The 25,788-nt window shown below is 42.9% G+C and overlaps 2 protein-coding genes across 2 annotated transcripts; both read right to left on the minus strand.

Annotated features, from left to right (window-relative positions):
• Positions 1 to 4: 4 nt before the first annotated feature.
• bckdha (branched chain keto acid dehydrogenase E1 subunit alpha) lies at positions 5 to 5,322 on the minus strand. The gene is made up of 8 exons (XM_050033555.1): positions 5,033 to 5,322; positions 3,391 to 3,567; positions 3,180 to 3,266; positions 2,980 to 3,088; positions 2,040 to 2,201; positions 1,745 to 1,951; positions 1,512 to 1,653; positions 5 to 969 (listed from the first exon to the last, which is right to left on the minus strand). Exons 1-8 carry the CDS (start codon positions 5,144 to 5,146, stop codon positions 627 to 629), a joined length of 1,341 nt encoding a protein of 446 aa, XP_049889512.1. The 5' UTR covers positions 5,147 to 5,322; the 3' UTR covers positions 5 to 626.
• Positions 5,323 to 6,462: 1,140 nt separating this feature from the next.
• Positions 6,463 to 24,718, minus strand: LOC126408334 (uncharacterized). Its single transcript, XM_050073839.1, has 13 exons — positions 24,595 to 24,718; positions 23,047 to 23,225; positions 21,450 to 22,952; positions 21,224 to 21,363; positions 15,495 to 15,669; positions 15,170 to 15,274; positions 13,751 to 13,943; positions 13,111 to 13,658; positions 12,886 to 13,024; positions 12,571 to 12,802; positions 8,205 to 8,333; positions 7,899 to 7,982; positions 6,463 to 7,805 (listed from the first exon to the last, which is right to left on the minus strand). The coding sequence occupies exons 1-13, from the start codon at positions 24,663 to 24,665 to the stop codon at positions 7,440 to 7,442; spliced, it is 3,864 nt and encodes a 1,287-aa protein (XP_049929796.1). The 5' UTR covers positions 24,666 to 24,718; the 3' UTR covers positions 6,463 to 7,439.
• Positions 24,719 to 25,788: the final 1,070 nt, after the last annotated feature.

The following is a 25,788-nucleotide window of genomic DNA, read 5'->3' on the forward strand; positions in this document are numbered from 1 at the left end:
CAACTGAAAGCTCCATAGTTTATTTTCCACAAAACACAAAACAGACACAAGTGTACAGTTCTGGGATTTATAATAGTGTAACAGCATTGCAGCACACAAACCCATCTAAAATTTGGGTGTGTATACTAAAAAACAATTCGTATAGGAAAGTTAGTCAGTCACCTCAATGATACACAAGGAAACCTGTTAAAACCATGATCACTGGAGAGACAGTTGCAGGTGAGAGAACAAACACAACAGGAGTAAACTTCCACCGTTTATTGCTCAGTTTGTACATTTCTTTTGCATTACAAATGCACCATTTTGCTGCACTTTAAAGAAGAACAGGGGTGACCTTGGAATTACTGAGACACAAGTGTGATTTAGCATTTTAGAGGAGCTTTACTACTGACAGTAAATCTATTAACTTAAGGCACCAAACCCAGAGGCATGAAGTACAATATTTTCGAAAGCACAATCTTTCTCCTCTTCCTTAGCTGTGCAGAAAGAAATGACACACTGTATATCAAAACTATATTTTTATGAATACAGTAAGGGTGTAAAGGTGTGCAACAGTTTAGTCTCAATTCTCACCCACTCCTACATTAAGTCACCAAATAGCAACTCATTCCATCCTATGAACGCAGTTATTTATCATAAAGGTCAAGTGGGTAGTGCTCTTTGTATTGGCTCACATGCCTCCGCATGGATTCTCTCTGCTTGCTCAGTTGGGACGTCATCTCCTGGTACACATCAGTAAACAGCAGCTCAGGATTCGGTTTAAGGCGTTTCTCGGCCCCCTCGAACGCCTCCATCACCATCTTGCGAGATTTCTTCCGCCAGCTCCTCTCGTCGTCCTCGCTCCACCAACCTCGGGCCGCCATGTAATGTCTCAGCCTCGAGATGGGATGGTCCTGCTTGTCCCAGTAGTTCACTTCGTCCACCGAACGGTAAGCTGAGCTGTCGTCACTGGTGCTGTGGTGTCCAATTCTAGAGAATGAAAAGAAGTATTCTTCCTTAATTGACTTAAACATTTTAGCCGTGAGCATGTTTTCTACAACCTTCCATAAAATGTTCTCCTCAAAAAGCATTTTGTTAAAAATGCAACCCATTCAAATCCTGTCACTCCATCCACTCCTTATGATTTAATATTGGACTTTCCTAAAAATCAATAAAAGTAAAAAGTACTCCCTGGCGGTGTCAGTATCTGCAGAGAACCTGCCCTCTGCCTGTATTTTCTTATTTTGGTTTGGTCAGGGCATTTATAGGTGTCAACCTTTGGGGCAGTGGTTTGTAGTCTCCAGCCAATAGCAATGTTAGGTGGGTACTTAAAAAAATGTAGCAACCAGGTTATACCATTGTCTCTGTCTCCCTCCTTTTGTTCTGTGTGTTTGATCGAGGTTGTTAAATAAATGAATAAACTAAACTAAAATAGTTAATCATTATAATCGGGACTAACAATTCAGTGCATCAAGCAACTGTTGTAATGACCTCAGTCTGAATGGTCACACATCACTCCAACATCAACTAACCTGTAGGTCATTGCCTCAATAAGGAAGGGCTGGTTCTCAGCCACAGCCCTGCGGCGCGCCTCTTTTGTAGCATTGTACACAGCAAACACATCATTACCATCAACACGGATGGAGAGCATGCCATAACCCGGACCACGAGCAGCTGTTCAATCAGAAAAAAATGAAACATGTTCATAAGAGCAGCTGAGGATTTCATATCAGACACTGCATACGACCACACTTAGATTTCTTACCGATGCCATCTCCCCTATACTGCTCATTGGTGGGGGTAGAGATGGCATAGCCGTTGTTACGACAGAAGAATATCAGTGGGCACTCAAGGGTGGCGGAAAAGTTGAAGCCAGCATGTGCATCCCCTTCGCTGGCGGCTCCCTCTCCGAAGTAACAGATTACAACACGGTTGAGGTTTTCTCGCTTGACTGCGTATGCAGCTCCGGCCGCTGAAACAGACACATCAGGCATGAATATATGTTTCCAGGTGTATGTACCTACAGATCAGATAGGTCAACACACAGATGTACAGCCTACCCTGAGGAATCTGAGTGGCCAGAGGAGAGGAGATGGTGACAAAGTTCAGATCTTTGGAGCCGTAGTGGACAGGCATCTGCCGGCCCTTGCCAAGGTCATCTGCGTTGCCGTAGCACTGAGCCATGAACATCTCCAGAGGAAAACCACGGTACATCAGCACTCCTGCAGGGCAGCATAGGAATTTTAAGACTGTTACTTACAAGACATAAAAACCTGGAAAACTGATGGTTATTATACTGAATGGACATGCAGGGGGGGGGATGTGAGCCAAAAGGCTGGAGGGTAGACGTTATTCTAGAGGTTATATGGACGGTGAAAATGCAGTTGGAAGACTGATGCAGCGGTTATGAGAGGACTACAGAGGGTGAGACTGCATTCAAGGGGGTGTACAGTGGCAGGAGAGCATACATAGGGTGAGACAGGTTGGGGGGGTTAAGATATTAGATAAATGTAAGTTGTTGAAGATACAGGTCTATTTCTAGATGCACTTTAGATGTTTATATTTGAGTTGTAATGAACATTTGCTGCTGACTCTACATAATGTGATCTACAGTTATGGACAGATTTTCCGAATGACTGAACAACTGAATGCAGACTGACGGAAGTCAATGTGGGTGTGTTGCTGACTGAATGAAGCATTGTTGACTTCACAAGTCACATGATGATTGAACACCAAAGCAATCACTGGCACATCTATTTAGACCAAACTGCCTATCAAGCTTGGAGTAGAGCTGTTATGTTTGGTACAACATTACTACTGACACTGATCATCTTATAATGTATGTTCCAGAGTGCAATGATCGTAACAACTACTGCAACAATAAGATGTAACAAAATTAAGGTAAGTCAATTGCTTTAATCACTATCAAAACTTAAAAAGTAACCCTGTATCTAAAAAGGAACAATGTCAGGTAAAAACCGCATGTTGTCTGATTCTTACCAGCTTCTCTGTATTGACCAAAGACCAAGTCGCTTGGGTCCAGAGCAGCAGCACTACCAATATGTGTCCCCTCCTCACCATAGTTGGTCATGTAGAAAGAGATCCGACCCTGAAACATCAACAAAGCCACACACCTTTACAACATTCTTCAGTAACTGTTAAACCAGGAAATGCAACAACAACAACAAAAAAAAACATACCTGTCTCTGAGACTCATAAAGAATGCGATCCATTGTGTTCAGCATAGTCATCTTCTGATAAAAGTTTAAAACTGTCTCTTTGGAGAGCTGAGCAGGAAACAAACACACAAAACCACCAACAAATTAACTTTGGCCCAGCAGAGCATGTCGGGAGGAGAGGAGGTCATAGTGCCACTTTTAATAACCAGGGGTGCAGGCAGGCTGACTGTACCTGAGGGTCTTGAGAGGGGTTAATGATGTTGCCCTGCCTGTCCATCACCCGGTACACTGGGATCCCAGAGATGACATTGGGCTGGATGAACTCAAGCTGATCCACAAACTCAGCCGAGGCTCCAGGGAACTGTGGCTTTTCCAGAGATGAGTCAAAGGGCTGCTGTCGGTGCACAGCCTGAAAGATTGAATACAAGCATTAATTATTAATAACATCACTGTGGCTGTGGGCAAAGCAATGCCCTCTCTCAAATACACAACACAAAAGGGGGATTCATCTTTCTCTTAATGATTACATCCAAAGAAAAAACTGCAGCTGCTTTGCTGCAACTGAATGGGAAACATGTATGTCATATCACTGAAGGTGATTTTACTGGAATATGACCACATTTTCTGTTTAAAAACCTGTTAGTGCAAGAGCTGTGAATCACAGATTGTGTGTATTGTGATTTAACATGTACCGGGGGATTTGATGGATACTGCATTTTCAAGAATTTACAGCACCATGTCTTTGTAACGATAAGCAATTATGGATGTATATATAAAATTCATGCATTATTTTAGCATTGGTGATAAAAATGTGGTCTGGTGAGTGTCAAACCTTTTACTAGTATCATTTTTTTTGTATATAAATTTGCTGATACTGTCCCTGGGACTGTCACATTTTAGCCATTTTTTCAGCCTCATTAATTTCCATTACAAGACTCTCAATGGCTGAGCGATTTTAGTACCATTATTCATGTTGGCAAAGTAACTAGTATCTATCAAGCTGTCAAGTAAATGTAGTGGAGTAAAAACTGTAAAAGTACCATTTGGACTGCAGTGATTACTGATTATCGCACTGTGACACTGCAGTTATGACTCAATAATGCATGTATGGATAGTAAGGTGAAACATGTTTTAATTTTAAACGATGGTTTTTGTGACATACAGCTGACTCAGAGACTGATTAACAGTAAGCCGTGAATACCAGAATGTGCACTTTTATTTAATGGGAGCTGACAACAACAGTTTTAATGTCACCTTCTCCCCGTATCACATTTGTGTTATTAAGATATTACTAGTACATGTTGATCTTGATGACGGAAGTTTCCTCCTCACCGCCCCTTTGTTCGACCAATAGGAATATAGCCTGCTAAAACATTAGCCGGCTAGCCAGCTAGCGACCTAAGCTTCGGAGTCACAACAGCAAAACACAAGGTGCACCAGTGACACTCAAGCTGCTGATTAGTTTTTGAACATATATATTTACACACATATGGATAGCTTCAGTTTGAGCTAATAATGGTGCGTTGGAGAATTGTTATATATCTAATACCACCTTAGCTTTTGCAAGGTTGTCAGCTAAGCTAGCTGGCTCACAACCCATCGCGATAACTGAAGAAGTCAAGCAACGCGTTCCTGCGAATCCATGATACAAATATATCTAATCCTGACCTAAACATGACTTTAATTCATACACGCACTTGACTATCTCATTGTTGATGATTTAACTTGACATCTCAGCTTTTATTATTAGGCAAAAATCGGACCACTTCTTCCAACAACCCTGTCGCTGCTAAAGCGACCCTGTTTAGCTAATGCTGGCCATCTAGCGAAATAAATAACTCACAGCGATGTTGCACGTTATTGCTTTAACTTACACCGACTCTGAAGGCTCTGTGTTGAAGCAGCCTCGACGCCTTCAGTCCTGCCGTCTGACGAACAGTATGGAAACAGAGTCCATACATTTTGTTCATACTCCTCACAGCCGCCATTGGGACAGTCCACCGTAGTTGGCTTGGGTGCTAGCTTGTACGCAGTGTTAAACACTCCTTAAAATGTGGAAAAATATGCAATAATAACTGTTTGATCGCTTTTCACTCCGCAACACTGCTGTCCACTTCCACAATCACGCTTGCCAGGTCGAACCGGCGCGTCAAGTTAACCACAACAATTTTAACATCCGGTGAACCTTCAAAATAAGAGTGAAAGTGACCTACAATACCATACAAAAATGACGTCTGTAGACAGCGAGGGAACCGACAGTGTAATCAGATCTTTTACTTAAGTAAAAGTAACAATACCACAGTGTAGAAATACACTGTTAGAAGAACAACTCGTGCATTCAATTTTCTTCTTGAGTAAAAGCACAAATATATTAGCATGACAATATACTTAAAGTACCGGAAGTAAATGTACCCATTGAGCAGAATGGCTCGTTTCAGCGTTATAATATTATAGAAGTTATTATTATTATTAGTATTATTATTATTTTTGTTGTTGTTGTATCAGCAATTAATACATGTAAGAGCATTTTAATGTTGTAGTTTGTCAATGTGGAGAGTTATAGATATTGTATACTAGTGGGCACAAAGTAGTAAATACTGCATCATATCAAATAAGCATGTTGTTTTGTAAAGTAAAAAGCAACTAGTAACTATAACTGTCAAATAAATGTAGTGAAATGAAAATTACAATATTTCCCTCTGATATTTAGTGATGTATAAGTATTAAGTAGCAGAAACCTAAATACTCAAGTAAAGTACAAGTGTGGCAAACTGTACTTAGGTAGAGTCCTTGAGTAAATGTGCTCAGTTACATTCCACCATTGTATCTTCTGTCTTACTGTAATGATTTTCTTCAACATCTTTGCTGTGCAATTTTGGCTTGCTTTTTTTTTTTTTTTAACTACAGGGGCATAATAAAAAAAGCTGCATATGGCTAAAGGGGCTTAAATGCACAACATATTAGTTTCATTTTTTTCGTTTTTACTCTTAGTTTGAAGGCAAAGCAGATCTCTTCCTGTATAATCATACTTAGCTAATCAAGGAATCATTTGATACCTGAAGCCGCCCAACGTGTTTTTGTGTAATTACACCCGATACCCTGTTCCGCATTGCTCTGTCACTTACAAAGACTGTTTGTCTACCGACCATGTTCATCTTCTACAATCTGTCAGAGTCCTGCAGCGATACAGCATAAACATGTCTTGAATACATTTTCTTTCTGTATCAGTTTAAATTTGTTTCTTTCTTTCTCACTCAGTGTTGACACATTCATTGTCAATACTTTGGCCTGTAGACTCCTTTAATGGAATATTCAGTCTGTGTAATTTTTAATTTAATTTTTATATACTTCATTAAATTCAATTTTTTCACTCCGTTGTCATTAACACAATGGTCCGAAATACACAGACATGCACAAACAGGACCTATACATGCACAAAGTGGAGAGATGTCAGAGTCAGGTACCCCGAGCAGTTGGGGGGGGTTCAGTGCCTTGCTCAAGGGCACTGGCAGTGCCCAGGAGATGAACTGGCACCTCTCCAGCCACCAGTCCACACTCTGCATTTGGTCCGGACGGGGACTTGAGCTGGCGACCCTCCGGTTTTCCAACCCAGGTCCCTATGGACTGAGCTACTGCTGCCCCTAACATACTTTGGCTGAAACAAATTGGGGACATGCTATTGTGCCTGTCCTGTGTCATTCATTTGTAAAGACATACTACCTGTTAAGATGTTTGTGTTAAGATCTCAAGTCCAGCATACAGTATGAAGCCTAGTTTGGGAAACTCTCATTGGTTGGGTACCATTAGGCATGAACTGATTGTAGTACCAATATCACTTTGTACTTGTGAAGACTGGTGCTAAACCAGGGTTGGAAGTCAGTGCTAGAATTTCCTACTCAACCAGATGATTACAAAACAGAAATAAAAATGTATTGTGGTAAGAACCACTGAATGATTACTGCATTAAGAGCATAATAAGGTCATATTGAGGTTCAAAGAGAGCAAACTCAAATGACAACTCACTAAAAGTATAAGAAAAGAAGCCATTTTTATAGTTACCCACATTTTGTACATGATCCTTGTGAAAAATATTTATTTTTGCTTGTATGACCACATCTAAAAAATACTCTATTTACATAAGAAAATGTTTCTACTCCTGGTTGACATTAGGTATCTCATAATAATATATCACTATTAACACAGCAGCACAGTGAATGATGTCCTGTACTTGAACCCATAACTCATAAATAAAATGATTTGAGCTTTGCTAAATTTTTGATTTTAACAATTTTTCTGGAGAAAAATCTGCATATCCGCCTGTTCGGGTAGAATGTGTGACCTCTCTCGGCTGATTGTGTCCCCTGCTGTGGAAAACACTCTCTCACGAGGAGTAGACGATGCTTGGATACAAAGGTATGAGTTGGAGAGTTGAGACAGGAGAGGCAGTGAGTCTCGTCTCCTCCACCACCAGGCCAAAGCATCCTCTGATGTGGACACAGCAGGCAGGCTTCTGTACAGCTGTATTTCTTGCTGGACTCGTTCAGCTATTGGTGTCTTTTCTGCTGCTGTGATGCTCTTCAGAGCTCTGTCCTCATCTTCAAAAAGCTCCTCCAGGCCAGTCAGCCTCTGCCTTTTGGGATACGGAGACTGGCATATGGAAACGAAGCAAACAAGATAAGTGTTAGACGATACTACTAGGATTAGGTACAACAAATGTTTGTGTCATGTAGATGACATTACCTCATCTGAATACTTGTTTTGCTCAGATACATCCTCAGCATCTCTGTCCTCATGCCAAAGTTTGTGTTCCTCCTGATTTGACACCTAAAGAAAATATTTATTCATGGATAAGTTAAAAAACAGACAAAAGCCAGCAACCTGAGATTTTAGTTTACAGAGAGAAATTAATCTTAACTACTTCAACTGAAAGTGTATGAGATAGCTGACAGCAGGAAGAGACTTTGAACCTATCGTATAGGGTAGAATGAGTGAGTACACTATTAATAGGACAAGTGTAACACTGGAAAGGAAAAGAGAATATTATACCTTTGCTGAGGTTGTAACCCTAACTGCAGCATTTTGCACTCTGTGCCAAATCTCATCTGAGTTGATTCTGTTCTTGAACCTTGGATCCATGGCGCTCGACTCCTGTAGGAACTTCCAAGTATCATCATCCTGAAATAAAGCATACAGACTCTAACTGTCAAAGAAATTGTAACAAAAAAAAAAGAAAAAAAAGAAAAAAAAAAAGTGTGTAATGAAAACAGGCTCACTGGTACAGTATATATTTCTATAGAATCATTTTGGCTAAACTTTCATTCTATCTCTTTAAAACTTAAACTCAGTTGCCAGTTTATCTGGTACACCTTGCTCAAACTCTTTTAAGAAATCCGATATAAATATTTAGATATTCTTTAATGTTCTCTGGTAGAAACCTTTGTTTAAGAGAGTTGTTGATTCAACTTCATGACCATTTTGGAGGATGCAGTTTGTGGTGTTGTCAAACTGTGCTGCATTAAACAGAGAGGTGTTTCTGTTGTTAAGCTCAAGGGTTCTCAACCTTATTGTAGGTTAGCTATTTGAGCCTACCTTCAATGGTGGACAAAATATTAGATACACGTGCAATAACTAGGGTTGCCCAGGAGGTGTCGCCATTTTGACTGTATCAAAGGCTGCAAAAACTTGTGTTTCATGATAATTTATGGCATTAGAAAGCTTTGATTTTCCTGTCACTAGTCTTGAATTTTTAAAAAAATCTAATTTGACTTTTTTTTCCCAGTTTGTTCACAACTTTTCCAGCAGCTGTCAAGTCTCCCTTGGAGACTAGAAACATATAAACACATTTTTATACTCTTCTCTACATATTAGAATGATGCTTCATAGAGAATTTGACAAGACAACAAAACAAAACTAGAGCTGAAATGATAATTTTATTAATTGATTGGTCTATCGATAGAAAATAAATCTGAAACCATATTTATAATCACTTACTCTTTCCAGCAAAAATGCCAGTAGTTCTTTATAGTGGGGCGGCTTAGCTCAATTTATCACAACAATCGTTCATTTTGTGATGAAAGCACAAAATTTGGTACATGTGTTGGTGGATATATTTCAAACAAATCTGGATAGTAGGGCATCGCAAAAACGCACCCTAGTTGCCAAAGCAACCATTTATTCAATAAAATTAATCAAAATATTTAAATGATTCATTACAATATTTTAAAAATGTAAATATGTATTAAATTAAGAAAAATACAGTTAGACACACTCACAGTTCACATTAAATTAAGAACAAGCGCAAATTCGCAATAGCTGCAACCTCATACATGTATGCATCCACACAACATGCATACCACACAACCTCATTTTTTCTGGCATAGTTACTCATGGTCTCTACTTACAGTATGCAAATTTTGAACATTTTTGGTCAAGTACTTTTTGAATTATTCAAGAAAAGCTTTGTGGACCGACCGACCGACCGACCAACCAACCAACCAACCAACAGAGCGACCTATAGAGCAGCTGGTGGCAGCTAAAAAATACAGTTAGACACACTCACAGTGTCTCAAACACTTTCTACCCCACCACCACTACAAGCCAGCTAGCCAACTGCCAGCCAACTCCCAGCCAGCGGCAGTTGCTTTCTGCAACAAGCAGTGCAGTGGACTGTCCATCAAGGCAAACATTTTATTTCAACTGTAACTATGTAATAGAATATGTTATTTTTAGGATGTACACATTTTGAACATCATAGGTAAAGGCTAAAGAGAAAAACAATCAATATAGGCCTCAGTAGAAAAGTAAATTGTAGGTGGCTGTACCTACACTAGTTGCCAACGGTTGCCAACTGCTAGTAACAGAAGAAGAAGAAGAAAAACTTTGAGGCAACAACAACTTGGATTTTACGGACCCGTAAGTTTCTTTAGTGGGGCAGCATAGCTATAAAATTGTTAATTTTTGTGATAAAAGCACCAAATTTGGCAGAAGTGTTGACAAATATATTTAGAACAAATCTGGGTATTGGGGCATCAGAAACTCACCCCCTGGTGGCCAGTGCAGGCAATTGAATCCTACCTGCCCATGGACCTGTCCCGTTAATTGGATCCACTCCAAAATGTAATGGCTTCTAAGTTGGACCATGCTACATGCCTCCACCAAGTTTTGTGAAAATCGGTTGGACAGTTTTCACGTAATCCTCATCAAAAAAATGAATGGAAGTGAATGGGCAGCCAGCTTTGCTTGACATGGAAAGAAGGCAGCATGGTCAACATGGAAGTCACTGCCAGAACTGACAGATGCACTACTGACGCTGGCAAGTGGACCAAAGGACATCCCAGATGATGCAATGAGCATTATTGAGAGGTTTGTCATACTTCTCTTTGACAGAACCAGCACCTGCACCAAGGTAGATGACGCAAGAAGGAAGCTCTTTCCACGGAAAAACTCAGTACAGCAGTGCTGGTTCTGTCAAAGAGAAGTATGACAAACCTCTCAATAATGCTCATTGCATCCTTTGGTCCACTTGCCAGCGTCAGTAGTGCATCTGTCAGTTCTGGCAGTGACTTCCATGTTGACCATGCTGCCTTCTTTCCATGTCCAGCAAAGCTGGATACGGTGTCACAGCCTGTCAAAGCATGGAACATTGGAAGGGCACATGACATCTCTGGTCCGAGACATGCAGCCATTTGGTGGGCTGCAAGATAGCGAAAGCTCTTGCCTGTTCTGAATGAAACATATTTTTCACTTTAACTGGTCTCTAAATTATATTTGTGGTGCTGAAAACATGGTAACAGCAGCTTGGGTGGTGACCAAAGTGTTCTATTCCAGTATATTAAGCTATAAATGTACCAAATTTGGTGCTTTTATAGCAAAAATTAACAATTTTTATTTTTCTATGCCGCCCAATTTATAAGTTTGTTAGCAGAATTATACAAAAACTGCCTGACCGATTTTCACAAAATTCGGTGGAGGGATGTAACACATGCCAACTTAAAATACATTAAATTTTGGTGTTGATCCAACTCAGGGGATGTGTCCACGGGCCGCCCACACATGCCTGCCCATTCACCTCCATTCATTTTTTGGATGAGGATTATGTGAAAACTTTCCAACCGATTTTCACAAAACTTGGTGGAGGCATGTAGCATGGTCCAACTTAGAAGCCATTATATTTTGGAGTGGATCCAATTAACGGGACGGGTCCATGGGCATGTAGGATTCAATTGCCTGCTGTGGCCACCAGGGGGCGAGTTTATGATGCCCCAATATCCAGATTTGTTCTAACACATCTGCCAAATTTGGTGCTTTTATCACAAAATTAAACGATTCTAGAAAAATATTGAGCTATGCTGCCCCACTAATCTGGCAAATGATTAAAATATTTTCATTTTTTGCTTTTTAAGGAACAACACAGGAAGACAAGCCAAATTGGAGGCCGTAAACTGTGAATGAGAAGCTAATAAAACTTTTTAAAAAGCTCTTGTTCTGTTCTATTACATTTTTATAAAGCTTTTTCCACTTTAATATGCCTCTAAATTATATTTGTGGCACTAAAAACATGAAACAGCACCTATAGGATAGCCAAACCATTTCATGCCAGTAACCACTGGCAGCCATTTTTGGTTGGTTGGTCGGTCGGTCGGTCGGTCTACAAAGCTTTTCTTGAATAATTCAAAAAGTACTTGACCAAAAATGTTCGAAATTTGCATACTGCAAGTAGAGACCATGAGTAACTATGCCAGAAAAAATGATCAAGATTCATTCATAGGTGGCACTATACTAAGAAAATTTTGCTTTTCTTGAGGTTGTGTGTATGCATGTTGTGTTGATGCATGCATGTATGAGGTCGCAGCTATTGCGAATTTGCACTTGTTCTTAATTTAATGTGAACTGTGAGTGTGTCTAACTGTATTTTTCTTTATTTAATACATATTTACATTTTTAAAATATTGTAATGAATCATTTAAATATTTTGATTAATTTTATTGAATAAATGGTTGCTACGGCAACTAGGGTGCGTTTTTGCAATGCCCCAATATCCAGATTTGTTTGAAATATATCCACCAACACATGTACCAAATTTTGTGCTTTCATCACAAAATGAACAATAGTTTAGCTATGCCGCCCCACTATTAGTTCTTGTTTTTCAGTTGTGATGATTTGTTGCTCTTCTTTATCTCTTGTGATAGTAGGCCTTTGGACTCTTGGTTGGTAAATTGTAATGGGCATTTTTCACTATATTGTGAAATTTTACAGATTGAACAATTCATTCTGAAAATAGTCAACAGATTAATAGATAATAAAAGTAATCATTAGCTGCTACCCAGAGGAAAATGCCATATTTTGGAATGCTGATTACTTTTACAAGTTGTAATCATGACTTATCAGCACAATTATTTTGTTTTGTTCATACCTTGTAACATGCAAACAGGTCATCCCGGGCTTTTTCTTTGAGTGAGGCTGTGAACAGAGAGTCCTCATCCTGGGTTTCAAAGTTGGCCGTCAGTTTTTTCAGGATAGGAAATATCTGACTACAAGTTGGACTCTTGTCAGCTGAGACGCAGAGCGAAGACGTATACAAAGGCTTCATGATCCGAATGAACTCCTCTGCTTTTTGATGATCGTCGTCTGTGAGTGTTTCCAGCCTTTAAGTGTAATAATGCAAGTTATTTCAACACAACTAACGATACTGTATTCTAATCTTCCTAGTAACTTTTATTACATTTACCTCTCAACAGACTGTTTGATCTGTGGATCTGTGGTGGTGGTCTGTATGGCAACATACTGCTCTGCAAACCTCTCAATCATGAGGTAGAATGAGCCCCAACGTGTTCGGACATCGAGCACTAAAGAGTGTTGCGGTAAATCTGAAAAACAGACGCACCCCTTAGTAGTATATTCTCTTAATTACACACTCCATGTATCTGAACAACAGAAGATATCAAATACTCACTCAAGAGCTGTTGTTTCTCCCGAAGAACAGTTTGAGCTGTGGAAGACCTTTTGATCCACACAACAACAGCTCTTATTCTTGATGCCCATCTGGTCACAGTGATGCTGAAGTACACCTTCTGTGCAGCAAGACTAAGTATTTGGGCAAAACATCCCAGCTTCCTAAACTGTGACTTCTTGATGGCAACATCCATGCTGGATCCATTATCCACTGTCACTGCAACAACTTTGTCCCTGACACCAAATTCCTCCAGTATGCCACCTATCTGTTCTGCCACTGCTGTGTCTGCCTGTGCGTCGTAAACTGGCTTTGTACGAAGCACTTTGTGCCTCATCTGGCCCTTTATTATAAAGTGCAAAGTAACTGTCAGGTAGCGGTCTTGGGCAAAACTTGTCCACCAGTCACACGTCACTGCAGCCTCAGACACCTGAAGCAGCTCTTTGATTACATGGTTCTTCTCTACAGAGTACCATGATGGCATCAGTGTGTTCATGAGCTGATCTCTGGAAGGCAGCTGGTACTTTCGGTTTAGCATTTTTGTCATCTCTCTGAGTGAAGGCAGAAATGAAAATGCAGATGATCTATGATTATATAAATGTTCACATCTGTGCATCCAAAGTCCAGGTTAATAAAAACTTACCTAAACCACGGTGAATCCACTGTGGACAAGGGATGAAGTTCTTTCACAAGATATCTAGTTACAGCTTTGTGACACTCCTCTGTTCTTTGTTTGCTCAGCCTCTTTCTTGCAGCTGGAGTAAGGAGGGTTGTGACTGCAGACGTTGCGGCTTCCTTGAGATTATCATCTGAGGTGGAAACATCACTTGAACTCCCTGTATTAAGAAAAGATAGAATGGAAAAAAAGATGACCCACCCGCATGAACCTACATATTGACACTCAACTTTGCTTAATTTCCTGTAGGACTGCAGCTGATGATTTATTTCATTCTCAATTAAATGTGGAAAGTCTGAAAATAACAAAAAAAATAACTTACACAATTCAATAAACCCCAGCACACATCTTAAGTTAGCCTTTTTTTGTCTGACATGTTCACTTTACTATCATAATCTGCAGACTATTTTTGCACTGAATTGTATTGTCTATAATATAATGAAAACTACCCATCGCAACTTGCTTATGTCCTTGGTGTATCATCAAGCTGTTTGTTTTATCTGAGCAACAGTTTATAACTCAAAAATATTGTAGGACAAAGAAAAGCAGCAAAAAATAAAGCTCTGTGGCTAACATAAGTTTATGATACTTACAGGTTTTGTTCAGCGAGATAATCTTCACATATCAACACCTTTCATACCGCATTTGAAGCTTAAATGCGATCGCCAGAAGTAAAAAGCTAACGTTAGGCTTTAACGACTACATGACTACTCCACGGTCGCATGACTCTTGACGTCACCGCCACCAAGCTTTCAACTGATTTCGGCCGCTTTATTTTAAAAACATTGTATAATGGGGAAATCGGACTGTTTAAGCTAAATAAGAATCTGTAATGGTGGACTGCCAGCACTCTCGCCTGTTCGGGGGTGATGACGTTTAATGTCCCTGACAGGGTTTGTAGTCGTATTGAGCAACTTGCAACCGCCTTTTTTATGACACGTAAAAGCTTCAAAATTCACAAGTAGGGTATTTACTGACGTGTTTTATGTCGTAGAACAAAACCTGAAACTCGCTTAAGCTTTTGTTAACCACGGACCTTATTTGAGGCATTTTACCAAAATCCCATTCAAAAAACGTATTGACTTTTTGACGAGAGAACCGGAAGTGCTAAAAGCGCTAACAGAGTTCCAGGTTTACTGGCACACTAATCCAGCAGACCTAATGTAAAACTCAACAGATTCCCATATCAAACTATAACTTTATTGGTCCAAATGTCACAAATTGACACATTTAGATGGAAACCAAGGTTTCAAAGCTTGAAAGTAATGCTAAAGGTAATTTGCATTGCATTGACATTGCAAGACTGAAATTTAAAATACAGATACAGATACAATTGTGAACTGTAAAAATGTCAACTAGATTCACAATTCTCCAACTAATACTTACGAGCAACCAGGCTGCTTCTTATTATCCCCATGCACACTGAATCCCAAAGTTCCTCTGCATTTACTTCTCCAATGCTCGATTCAGACAGACCTGTAATCTCGAACCCTGCAAAAATGATTGTGTGGAAAATACACAAATATTACTGTTTACCCATACCACAATTATGTAGGGGAAGACGAAAAGGATACTATCAAAAGAGCATCAGTATGAAACCCTCTTGTGGCTATCAGAAAAATAAGCTTTAAAGCTGTTCAAATGATAATAAATGTACTTTTAATATTCAATTCACAGTACATGTACCCACTGGGATACAAGACATACTCACCTGCCATGTTGAAAACCCCCTTCTGATAAAGATCCATCATGACTACAGATGGACAGTTGTGACTTGTAAGAGCTTCAAAGTGGAGGTATGCCTGAAGCACTTCTATGGCACATGGAGACTTGACACCTACTGTCCGCTCTAGCACCTCCACCACTCCATCAACAGCAGTGTGATTCTAAAACAAAAGAGAAGCAGACTTAAATAACATTGTCAAATAATTATCTCTCTGAGAAAAACAACAACAAAACAAAACGGATGGTTACAGAAGGTAACCGTGGTTCTATGAATAAAGGTCAACACGCCACCATATGGGTCACTCTCTCCGAGGGTGAGCTGTTTCAGGAGACAATGTAGCAAATTAATCACATTAACACCTCCGCCCTGCGGGTGCAATCAGAGCCTATATATACAGCTGTGTGATCGCCTGTTCAGTCTCTTTTCTCTGACTGAGGCCGAACCAGCCTTCTGAATGACACTGCACGCTGGCGTGTTGACCTTTATTCATAGAACCACGGTTACCTTCTGTAACCATCCGTTCTATTTCATATCAGGTCAACACGCCACCGTATGGGTCAACAGTATACCAAATAAGGTCAGGCGGCAGGAGGTGTAGTGAGGCCAAAAACACTCAGAACAACAGTTCGGTTTAGAACATAGTTTATTGAGGAAAGCCTCAGGTTGTGATAAAACAGTCAAAGGCCGATGAAGGCCACCTGTTGTGAAATAAAACATTTTCAACTGAGAAGGAAAAGGTCCCCATAAACAGAACCTCCTTAATCAATGAAACACAACCACCGGGTGAATACCAACCCTGAAGCCATGGTCCAGCATGGCAGGGACCACACAATTTACTGGCCTGAAGCCGTGGTCCAGTACGGCAGGGACCACACACACTTCCCTGGCCTGAAGCCACGGTCCAGCATGGCAGGGACCGCACAGTTCACTGGCCTGCTTCCAGAACGGCAGAGGCCATTGATGAAGCAAAATTTAGTCTGTAAAACCTTGCGAAGGTCCCAGAAGAGGCCTAACTGGCCTCCGCACAAATGTCCTCCAAGGGAGCCCCCTGGAAGAGCGCCCAAGAGGCAGCCATCCCTCTGGTGGAGTGGGCCACCACTCCCCTAGGTGGAGGGACCCCAGCACCATCATAGGCCAGAGCTATGGCCTCGACGACCCAGAGGGCCAAACGCTGCTTGCACAGAGCTTGGCCCAGTTTAGCTTCCCCATAGCACACAAAGAGCTGATCGGTCTGTCTAACGGGGCGTGTGCAGTCAATGTACACCCTCAGGGACTGGACCGGACAGACCAAGTGCAACTGGGCTGCCTCCGCAGATTCATGGGGTGGAGGATGGAAGGGCTGCAGAACCAAGGGCCTCAACACAAAAGAGCGAGGGAGCACCTTCGGTAAAAAAGCTGGATTAGGCAGGAGAGAGATGGCAGATCCCTCTCCTCCTAATCTCAAACATCACGGATGCACAGACAGGGCATGCAGTTCAGAGACCCGCTTCGCTGAGGCCATGGCAAGGAGAAAAGCTATTTTGAGGGTAAGAAGCTCCAGCCCCAAATTGGCCAAAGGCTCAAAAGGAGGCTCCGACAGAGCCCGCAGCATCAACTGCAAATCCCATGATGGGACCATGTGGGACCTTGGTGGCCGTATACGCCTAGCCCCCTTCAAAAACTGGCTAACAAGGGGCTGTGAGCCCACTGTCCTACCCTCAATAGGGATGTGATGGTCAGATATGGCCGCCACGTAACCCCTCAAGGTGGATTCTGTCAGCCCTTTCTCCAACAGTGTCTGTAAAAATAAGAGGACCCCCCGTGTCCCACAGGAGACCGGGTTCCAGCCCTTTCCTGCACACCACTGGCAAAACCGTTTCCATCTACCAGCGTAAAGCAACCTGGTAGAGGGAGCTCTGGCTGCCTGCAGGGTAGCCATAACAGCAGGACTCAAGCTGCAGCGCGGGCTCCGTCTAGGGGCCAGACACGCAGCCTGTAAATCCCTGGGTTCTGGTGCCGGAGCTGCCCTTGGGCCTGCGACAGCATGTCCGGCCTGACTGGGAGACACCATGGGGTTCCTGCCAGCAGCCTCCGCAAGGTCGCCATCCATGGCTGATGTGGCCAATCTGGGGCCACAAGCAGAACCCTGGTCTCCATCATCCCCATCTTGGCCAGAACGGCTGGTATGAGGGGAAAGGGATGAAACGCATACAGCAGGCCCTGGGGCCACCGGCCTGCAAGAGCGTCCACCCCCAATGTTCCCACCAGCCCCGCTATGGAGTACCACAGCGGGCAGTGGGTGGTCTCCAGTGAGGCAAACAGGTCTACCTGGGCCTCTCCGAATCGAGACCAAATGGCTTCCACAATCTGTGGGTGAAGTCGCCACTCCCCTGGACAGGAGATCTGCTGCCACGTTCACCTCCCCCGGCAAGTGGATGGCTTTCAGGGACACACCCTGAGCATGAGCCCAGAGGAGGAGTTTGTGTGCCAGGTCGTGCAGGGACCATGACCGCAGACCTCCCTGGTGGTTGATGTAGACAACCACGGTTGAATTGTCGGTCCAAATCAACACGTGCTTCTCCTGAATCACGGGACGGAAATACACCAAGGCCCGATACACTGCCTCCAGTTCGAGCGGGTTGATGTGAGCCCGCCTCCAAAAGGGACCCCACCGGCCCCGGGCTGGGTGGTGCTCCCATAGAGCCCCCCAGCCTGCTTCTGAGGCGTCCGTAGTTACGGTCACCCTTGAGCACACTGGGTCCAGTGGAACTCCTTCCCTGAGGCCCAGGGCCGTGGTCCACCATGCAATTGCTGGGAGGCAAATCAAAGACACAGGGATAGCCCTCAGGCCATCCTCGTGGGGGCTCACCTTGTGCCTGGCAAGCCAATGCTGCAGCGGCCGCATATGAAGCAACCCCAGGGGCACCACCTGGGATGCTGCCGCCATGAGGCCCAACAGCCTCCGGCCATGCTTCGCTGTTATGTGCTCACCCACAGTTAAATGTGACAAGCTATCCATCAGCACCGCTGTCCTCTTCAAGGTCAGGACAGCTCTCATTGAGGTTGAATCTAGAACCAAACCCAGATATTCCACCGTCCTGGATGGAACAAGGCAACTCTTCTCCCTGTTCAAGGCCAGCCCCAGGTCCTTGAGGTGTTTCAACACCGTCGAGGTGTCGAGCCGGGCTTGTTGTTCTGTTGGGGAGCAAACCAACCAATCGTCCAGGTAATTCAAGATATGAATACCCTGAGGGGGGCCAGTGCCGCCTCCATGCACTTTGTGAAGGTGCGAGGGGACAAGGACAGGCCGAACGGGAGGACGGTGTACTCGTACGCAGTGCCTTGAAAGAAGAAACAAAGGTACTTCCTGTGGTCTCTGTGTACAGGAATGTGGAAGTATGCATCTCGCAGATCCACTGTAGTGAACCAGTCCCCGTGCCTTATAGATGACAGAAGGCGCGACAGACGGAGCATATGGAAGGGCAGGCGTTTCAGAAAGCCGTTGAAACCCTTTAGGTTCAAGATAGGACGGAGCCCTCCGTCCTTCTTTGGAACCAGGAAGTAGGTTGAATAAAACCCTTGGCGCATCTCGCCGCTGGGGACGGGTGTTATTGCCCCCTTCTTCAGAAGGGCCAAGACCTCTGCCACAAGGGACTGACAATCTGTCATGTCGCTTAGGAGGGTAGGAATGATTCCGGAAAACTGTGGTGGTCTGGTTTGGAACTGGAGTCTGTACCCTGAATCCAGTGTATTCAGTACCCAAGGGCAGCGAGTACACTGGCGCCAGTGAGCAAGGTGCTGAGGAGTGAAGCGTGAAGCCGGAGGCCGACAACCTTCAGCGACGGAAACGGCCGCCAGCCGACTGGGGTCTGGTGCCCCTGAGATGGGTGGTCCCACTGCGGTCATTGCAAAAGGAACGCTGGCGAGCCTGGCCACCCGGGGGCCCTCGGGTGGCAGGTTGCGGTGCCCTGGAGGCCGTAGAGACGGCCGGAAAGGACCCATAACCCCAGCGCAAACGTGAGGCTGGTACATCCCTCACAGAGCGCGTCAGCTCCCTCGCCCTACGAGACTGCTCCAAGGCTGCACAGGGTGGACCAAAAACCTCTCCTGGCACCACTGGAGCCGCCAGGACAGCAATGCAGTCCTGGTTGGACAAATTGGACTGGGACAGCCAGACTTGGCGGCGCGCCTGGACCACTGAGGCCATTGACTGACCAAGGGCCTTAGCATGTGCACTGGTTCCCCACAGCAACATGTCTGCTACGCGGAGCATCTCAGCCGTCTCACCACTCGGGGCTGCTGAAGCCACATCCTGCAGCAGGCCCTCCAAATAAAGCAGCAACAAGGAATTGGTGCACGCCAGCCTGGCTGCCAAAGCTGAGGCATGATAAGCTCAGCGGAGCTGATTATCAGTTGCCCTGCAGCGCCTGTTAGGGTGATTTACATCCCTGCCGGCTCTTGCCACAGCTCCTGCTAGCATAGCAAAGGTAGGCCCAACTTGGGGGGCCGTGGCCACCCCATATGTTTCCGCCCCTGCAATGTTGGCCAGCTGGGTCCTCGGAAGGGCTGCGAAACTAGGAGCCCTCCACGAGGACTGCAGTTCAGTCATAAAATCAGGGAGGACAGAGAGCCCGTCTGACCTGCATCGACGTGAGCCCCTGTCAAACACTGAAGCAGCTGGAAGAGGAGCTTGGCAGACCAGCTGGAAGCGTGCTGCTGCTCTCACAACCACAGCCCTATCAGAAGGGTACATCGACTCAGGCTCCGAAGCCTGCGAAGAACCATCCCCCAAATCAGAGAGCGACTGGACATCCTCCTCGGACTGGGGGTCATGCAGGTAGTCCAGATTGTCAGAGGCTGCAACAGAAAGCACATCTGGATCCTTATCCCAGATCTCAGGGGTTGGCCTGCTCACGTCACGCAGCCCCAAAGGGCGCTGAGCATGAACAAGCTCCTGCAGGGTATCTTGCATTGCCTGCACCTGCAGCTGCAGCTGCCCAAACTCAATCTCCGGGCGCTTCCTCTTCCGCGTGCGCCGTCTTTCCACCAGCGGCAGACCGCGCGCCGCCTCTGTTTCCAGTTCATCCTCCGCCTGCTGACCGCCTTGGCCAGGGGGAATTGAGGGAGGGGGAAAATGTCGCCATCGCCATCCTGTGACATGGTCTGGCACGCCAAGACAGTCACTCGGAGGAAAATACAGGTGTGGATAAAGCCTCAGGCAGCGTACGCCTCGTGGCCGCAGCAGCTCCTCTCAGCTCGAAAAAGTAAGTCTCTTTTTTTTCTTTCTTTCTTACTACTCACCTGGTCGAAGACCGCAACAAACAATTTCAGCCACGTGAGGTAGCGTTTTCCCTCACGGGAAAAGAGGCTCCCTGCAGCGCCACACAATAAATACAACTCCAAAAACGATCCGATGATCCGCGCACTCTTCCTTACTGCAGCAACAAGCTGTTCCTGAAGGAAGAAGGCGTAAAAGTATCGCTATTGATAGTTTCACATAACATGTCTCAATCTGAAAACCATACTCACGCTCCCAGGAGGAGAAAAAGAGACTGAACAGGCGATCACACAGCACAGCTGTATATATAGGCTCTGATTGCACCCGCAGGGTGGAGATGTTAATGTGATTAATACATTGTCTCCTGAAACAGCTCACCCTCGGAGAGAGTGACCCATACGGTGGCGTGTTGACCTGATATGAAATAGAAGACTTCTTTCATGAAATACAAGAGTACCTCGATTGACTTTTGTAGAAGCATGCACAGTTGCAGACTCAGGATTATGTGGTCATTGTAATTGTGAAGTCCCTCACTCCACTCCTGGTAACGGTAGACCATTTCACAATCTGGACACTGTTTGAAAAACGTTGAGTTATCTGGAAGACATAAAAACATGTGTTAGAGGGACTGCCAGACCAAAAACGAAGACTATAGTTTAATAGGTGCGTGTTTGCAGACAAACCTTCCATCACTCCTGTTGAAGTAATGACTCTCGCTTTGTTGGTTATCAGCACTGGCTCTGTTAAATAAACACCGCCTGGGCACTCTTGGCAGACAGTTTGAGCCGGAACCAAATGCTTTGGGAAGTCTATATCAGACTCACACTGGGTGATGTCTTCTGGAAACTCGGAGGGCAGTTTCTTTTGGTTATAAATGTACTTTGCCATCTGTTTTAATCCGTCTTCTTTTAGTGGATACAAAGTTCCAGTTGAATTTTCTGAGGAGGTCTCTTCCATGAATTCAGAAAGGCTTAGTGGTGCATCTTGATTGGCATCTGAGATTAATAACTCTTTTTTGGTTTGGAAGAGATACCATTTGGCTATGCATTTGTGCAAGCAGGAAATTCTCCCTTGAGAACACTCACAATGCCACAGCCCTCTCTTTACAGAGTATGTCACGAATAACCGCCCCAACTTGCTATACTGTGACACTTCGGGCTCAAACACAGACAAAAACAAGCAATGACTTCCACCAAGATCCACAAGAGTAACAAGTGGGACTTTACTCTGAGACGCTTGCTCATGATAGTTAAGGCACTTAGCCCCCATGTCCTTTCCAATCCATTTACTAGAAACCAGTTCCTTCAACACACAAGGTTTCAAGTCTTCTCTTCTTGCTCGAGTGAAACAAAAATCAACAGACTGTAGATGAGGACACTGTCTAGAAGGCAAGCCACTCTTCCTTCGAAAATCTAAAACAGCCTCACACCGCTCTTCTCCACACACCATTTTGTGTGCGCTGTCTGATCTCTTTTTGATGACATGAACTGGTACAGCAGTGGCCTTGTAAGACTTTGCTACAGCGTATACGCCATTATAAGAGTCAATGCATTGACTCCTAAGATGGTCCTTGGCTGTTATGTCCTTCTCAGAAATTGACTGACAGAAATGTTTTCTGAGTTTATGTTTTCTTAGATTTTTTTTATTTAAGTATAGGCTACACATTGGACATTTTATTTTCCTCACCACTGTTCCGAATATTTTTCGTGTTTCCTTAACAGGGTTGTCTGTTAAAGTAGAGGGGTGGTCCAATGAGACAGACAGGTCAGGTGGAGCTGCAGGATGGCCTTCTGTAATTGTGGGTTCAATGAGGCAGTCAGGTGCAGCAAGACACTGGTTTGATGCGCATTTTTCAACAAGAGGGACTGCTATGGATTTCAACTGAGCAGGGGGCTCAGATGGAGCAGGGGACTGTCCCATCATGATAGTTTGCTGAAAAGGGGCAGTGACATTGAGCAGGAGGAAGGTACCCTGCCCAACTGTGGTAGCTAGCTGAACTGGAGTGCAAGGTGGAGCAGCAGACTGGACACCTGTGGCTGCTGCTGTTGTTGCTGATCTTTGCATCTCCAAACATTTTTCCATATGACTTTCAAACTGTTTCCGGGTTATAATTGTCTTTGAACAGTATGGACAGTGATAATGTCTTTCTCCTCTGCACTGCAGTTGGCACACATGAATATTAAACTCTGCAAAGACAAAAAAATCATGAAAGTGGATATTGTGTTAAAGGGTGCACTTTCTGTATTTATTGCAGGCTCAGGTAGCAGCTTGTATTCTGACCTCCATGTTGCAAGGCCCTCATTCGGTGGATTTCTACATGTGTCCAAACCCTTGCATAGTCTCCTTTTGGCTTGTAGACAGACGGCTGGCAGAACGGACAGTGGTACAGCTTGCAGTCTTTGCACAACACCACAGGCATGCGGCCATCTGATCGCCTGCGCACTGTGACGTGAAAGTTCCTGGAGACACACCAAAAACATTTTTACAAATAATCATGTTGTGCATCAGACAATTCAGGTATAACATTTGTGATTTTGATTTGTGGGTGGACAGGTTAACTCATTGGTAGGCAAATTAAGGTTTAGTTTTTGGTTTAGTGTAGGGGAAAATGATATTTTGTCTTGTGTCTTGACTGTAATAATCAGAGGTTTTTATGATGTCGTCCAGAAAATAGAGTTGCAACCGTGTATTGTTATTTATTCTTTATTACTGGTATTGTTGTCATTTCTGGGCCTGTACTGTTATTTTTTGTTGCTGATTGACTGATTTTTTCTTTGGTTTTGTTTTGCTTCCTGCATGGGACTGCCTACATGAGCCAATGTATCACTGTACTCAATGTAAGGGTTCCTTTTTGTGCTGAGAAAATTCTCTTACTTTTTAAGCTAAATAAACTCTTTGACAACCCTCTTGGATCAGCTGGAAAAGTCATCATCACAAAGCTGAAAACAAGGCTGTTTCTTTCCGACACCATGAAAAGTTGACCTTTTAGAGATGCATAGTTATCACATGAAAGCCAACCTACAAACATATGATGACCTTATAAAATATGATGTATTGCTGTAAATTTAACTACCCAATAATATATAAAGGATTTAAAATTTACACAGCCTCAAACATTTACAGCAGTAAAATGCAACATAGACATTACTGCAAGAGTAATATAAAATCAAGAGACATCATATGTTATAATAAAGCACTGACAGGGCACGTTTTATTGCACAGTGAGTATTTTTATTTTTCATAATTTTAGTACATTTTAATGATAATATACTTTTACTTAAGTAAGGTTTTAAATGTACGACATTTTAGTTGTAATGAAGTATTTTCACAGTGGCATCATTTAGTCAACTTATCTTATCTTTCATTTAAATTAGAGAACAGTAAAACATGTTATCTCAATTATGAAAACGTCACGAAAGGTTCACATGCGGAGGAAGAAATAAAACTGTAGATTTCATATGCAATGGGCTTTAAAGGGTCAGTTCATCCTAATATCAAAACTGAGGACGTTTACTAAAGTTACGCCTTTAAAATTGTTATCAATAAAGTACTCCTGAAACACACTAACACAGAAAACGCTGTGCTTCTTACACGCTAGGTTATAGTATGCAAGCTGTGAATAAAGCCAAACAAACTGTTATTTAAGGTACATAAAAGTGCAGCTAGAGTTGACGTCAATAGCTAAGGTTAGCTAAGGTTCGCCGATAGCCCGGTATAGTTTGTACATTTTTCTTGTATGACTAGTTCCATAGTTTGTGACCATGGCGCACAACTATATGGGTAAAGTGCTAATTTAGTGTTTAGATTAAATCCCTTAAAAAATCTTACCCCTCCAAACTCCCAGAAAGATGCTCCCGCACCCACTTCGCCTCACAACACGCCCCTGACGCCTGCGCCATCTTGGCTGCAGTTTCCTGGAGTTAGCAGTGTGTGTTGTAGGTTGTACTGTACCCTGTTAGCCCTCTGGTGGTCACAAGCCATAGACATATATACATATATCTATATAGACGTATATATGTCTATGGTCACAAGCGGTCACGAGAGCTTTTTTTTTTTTATTATTAAAGTCATCTTTATTGCAAAAAGTGGTTTACAGTTCAGATGTGACTTACAGAGATAGATCTATGTAATAAAGAACGAACATATAAAATACAGATAAGGACAAAAGAAACTTTGCCAGTTAAGTTATTAAAAGGAGAAAGAGGACCATATGTTGACAGTTTTAACTGCCTTTCTGTTGTTGGAGCCAGAAATCAAATTAATATAATGTACAACTTCATGGAGAAAAGATATAAAATTAGGTTTTTACTGTTGAATTTACATTTATGAATGTGGAACTTTGCCAACAGAATTAATAAATTTATAATGAAGTACATATTTTCTTTACTTTGACTTCTATAAAAGCAAAATACCACATTCTCCCACAATAAGGCAAAGTCTTTATAAATATGGTCAATGACAAATCTGCTGAAGTTTGAAGCGGTCACAAGAGCTGCGGCACATGAAATTCGCCAAGTCCACGTCAATGCAGACATAATTACTTCCGGTAAATACTTTTCCATATATATTTTTGTTCCACTGTAAGTATTACACATATTAATACAGATTGAATAATATAGATGTAACAATCACGCAGCTAGCTAGCGGCTACGAGCTTCCGAAAGGTAGCATATCGATACAGACGTAACCTGACCTATTATTGTTATCTAATATTCTTACTACTTGCTCTGTACTTTGCTGTTAACGCCCCCTGATATTTATTTTTGGAATCATATTATTTAATACAAAAAAATGTGGTTAAAGGCGAAGAAAGCAGACTGTTATTTAAAATTACTGCATATAAGATGGGCACTTCCGGTGAAAATTTGAAGCTATCATTTATTATTTTATTTATTTATTTATTAATAATTAATAAATTAATTAATACGCAGTAATAAATACTTGTATTAATATCTGATAATATAATTATTATGAGGTATCAGTAAGGGTAAATTTAGTGGAATTTAGACATAACCGCTTTCT

Source organism: Epinephelus moara, chromosome 2 (genome assembly GCF_006386435.1).
Source record: "Epinephelus moara isolate mb chromosome 2, YSFRI_EMoa_1.0, whole genome shotgun sequence".
Taxonomy (NCBI): Eukaryota; Metazoa; Chordata; class Actinopteri; order Perciformes; family Serranidae; genus Epinephelus; species Epinephelus moara.

Coding starts and splice junctions, on each gene's coding strand:
- LOC126408334 (XM_050073839.1), bottom strand. CDS start 24,665: ATGGCGCAGGCGTCAGGGGCGTGTTGTGAGGCGAAGTGGGTGCGGGAG. Junction 13,944..15,169: donor AAGAAGCAGCCTGGTTGCTC/GTAAGTATTAGT, acceptor TTCTTAATACAG/GGAGTTCAAGTGATGTTTCC. Junction 13,025..13,110: donor GGAGAAACAACAGCTCTTGA/GTGAGTATTTGA, acceptor TCTGTTTTTCAG/ATTTACCGCAACACTCTTTA.
- bckdha (XM_050033555.1), bottom strand. CDS start 5,146: ATGGCGGCTGTGAGGAGTATGAACAAAATGTATGGACTCTGTTTCCAT. Junction 1,654..1,744: donor GTATAGGGGAGATGGCATCG/GTAAGAAATCTA, acceptor CTGATTGAACAG/CTGCTCGTGGTCCGGGTTAT. Junction 970..1,511: donor ATTGAGGCAATGACCTACAG/GTTAGTTGATGT, acceptor TTCATTCTCTAG/AATTGGACACCACAGCACCA.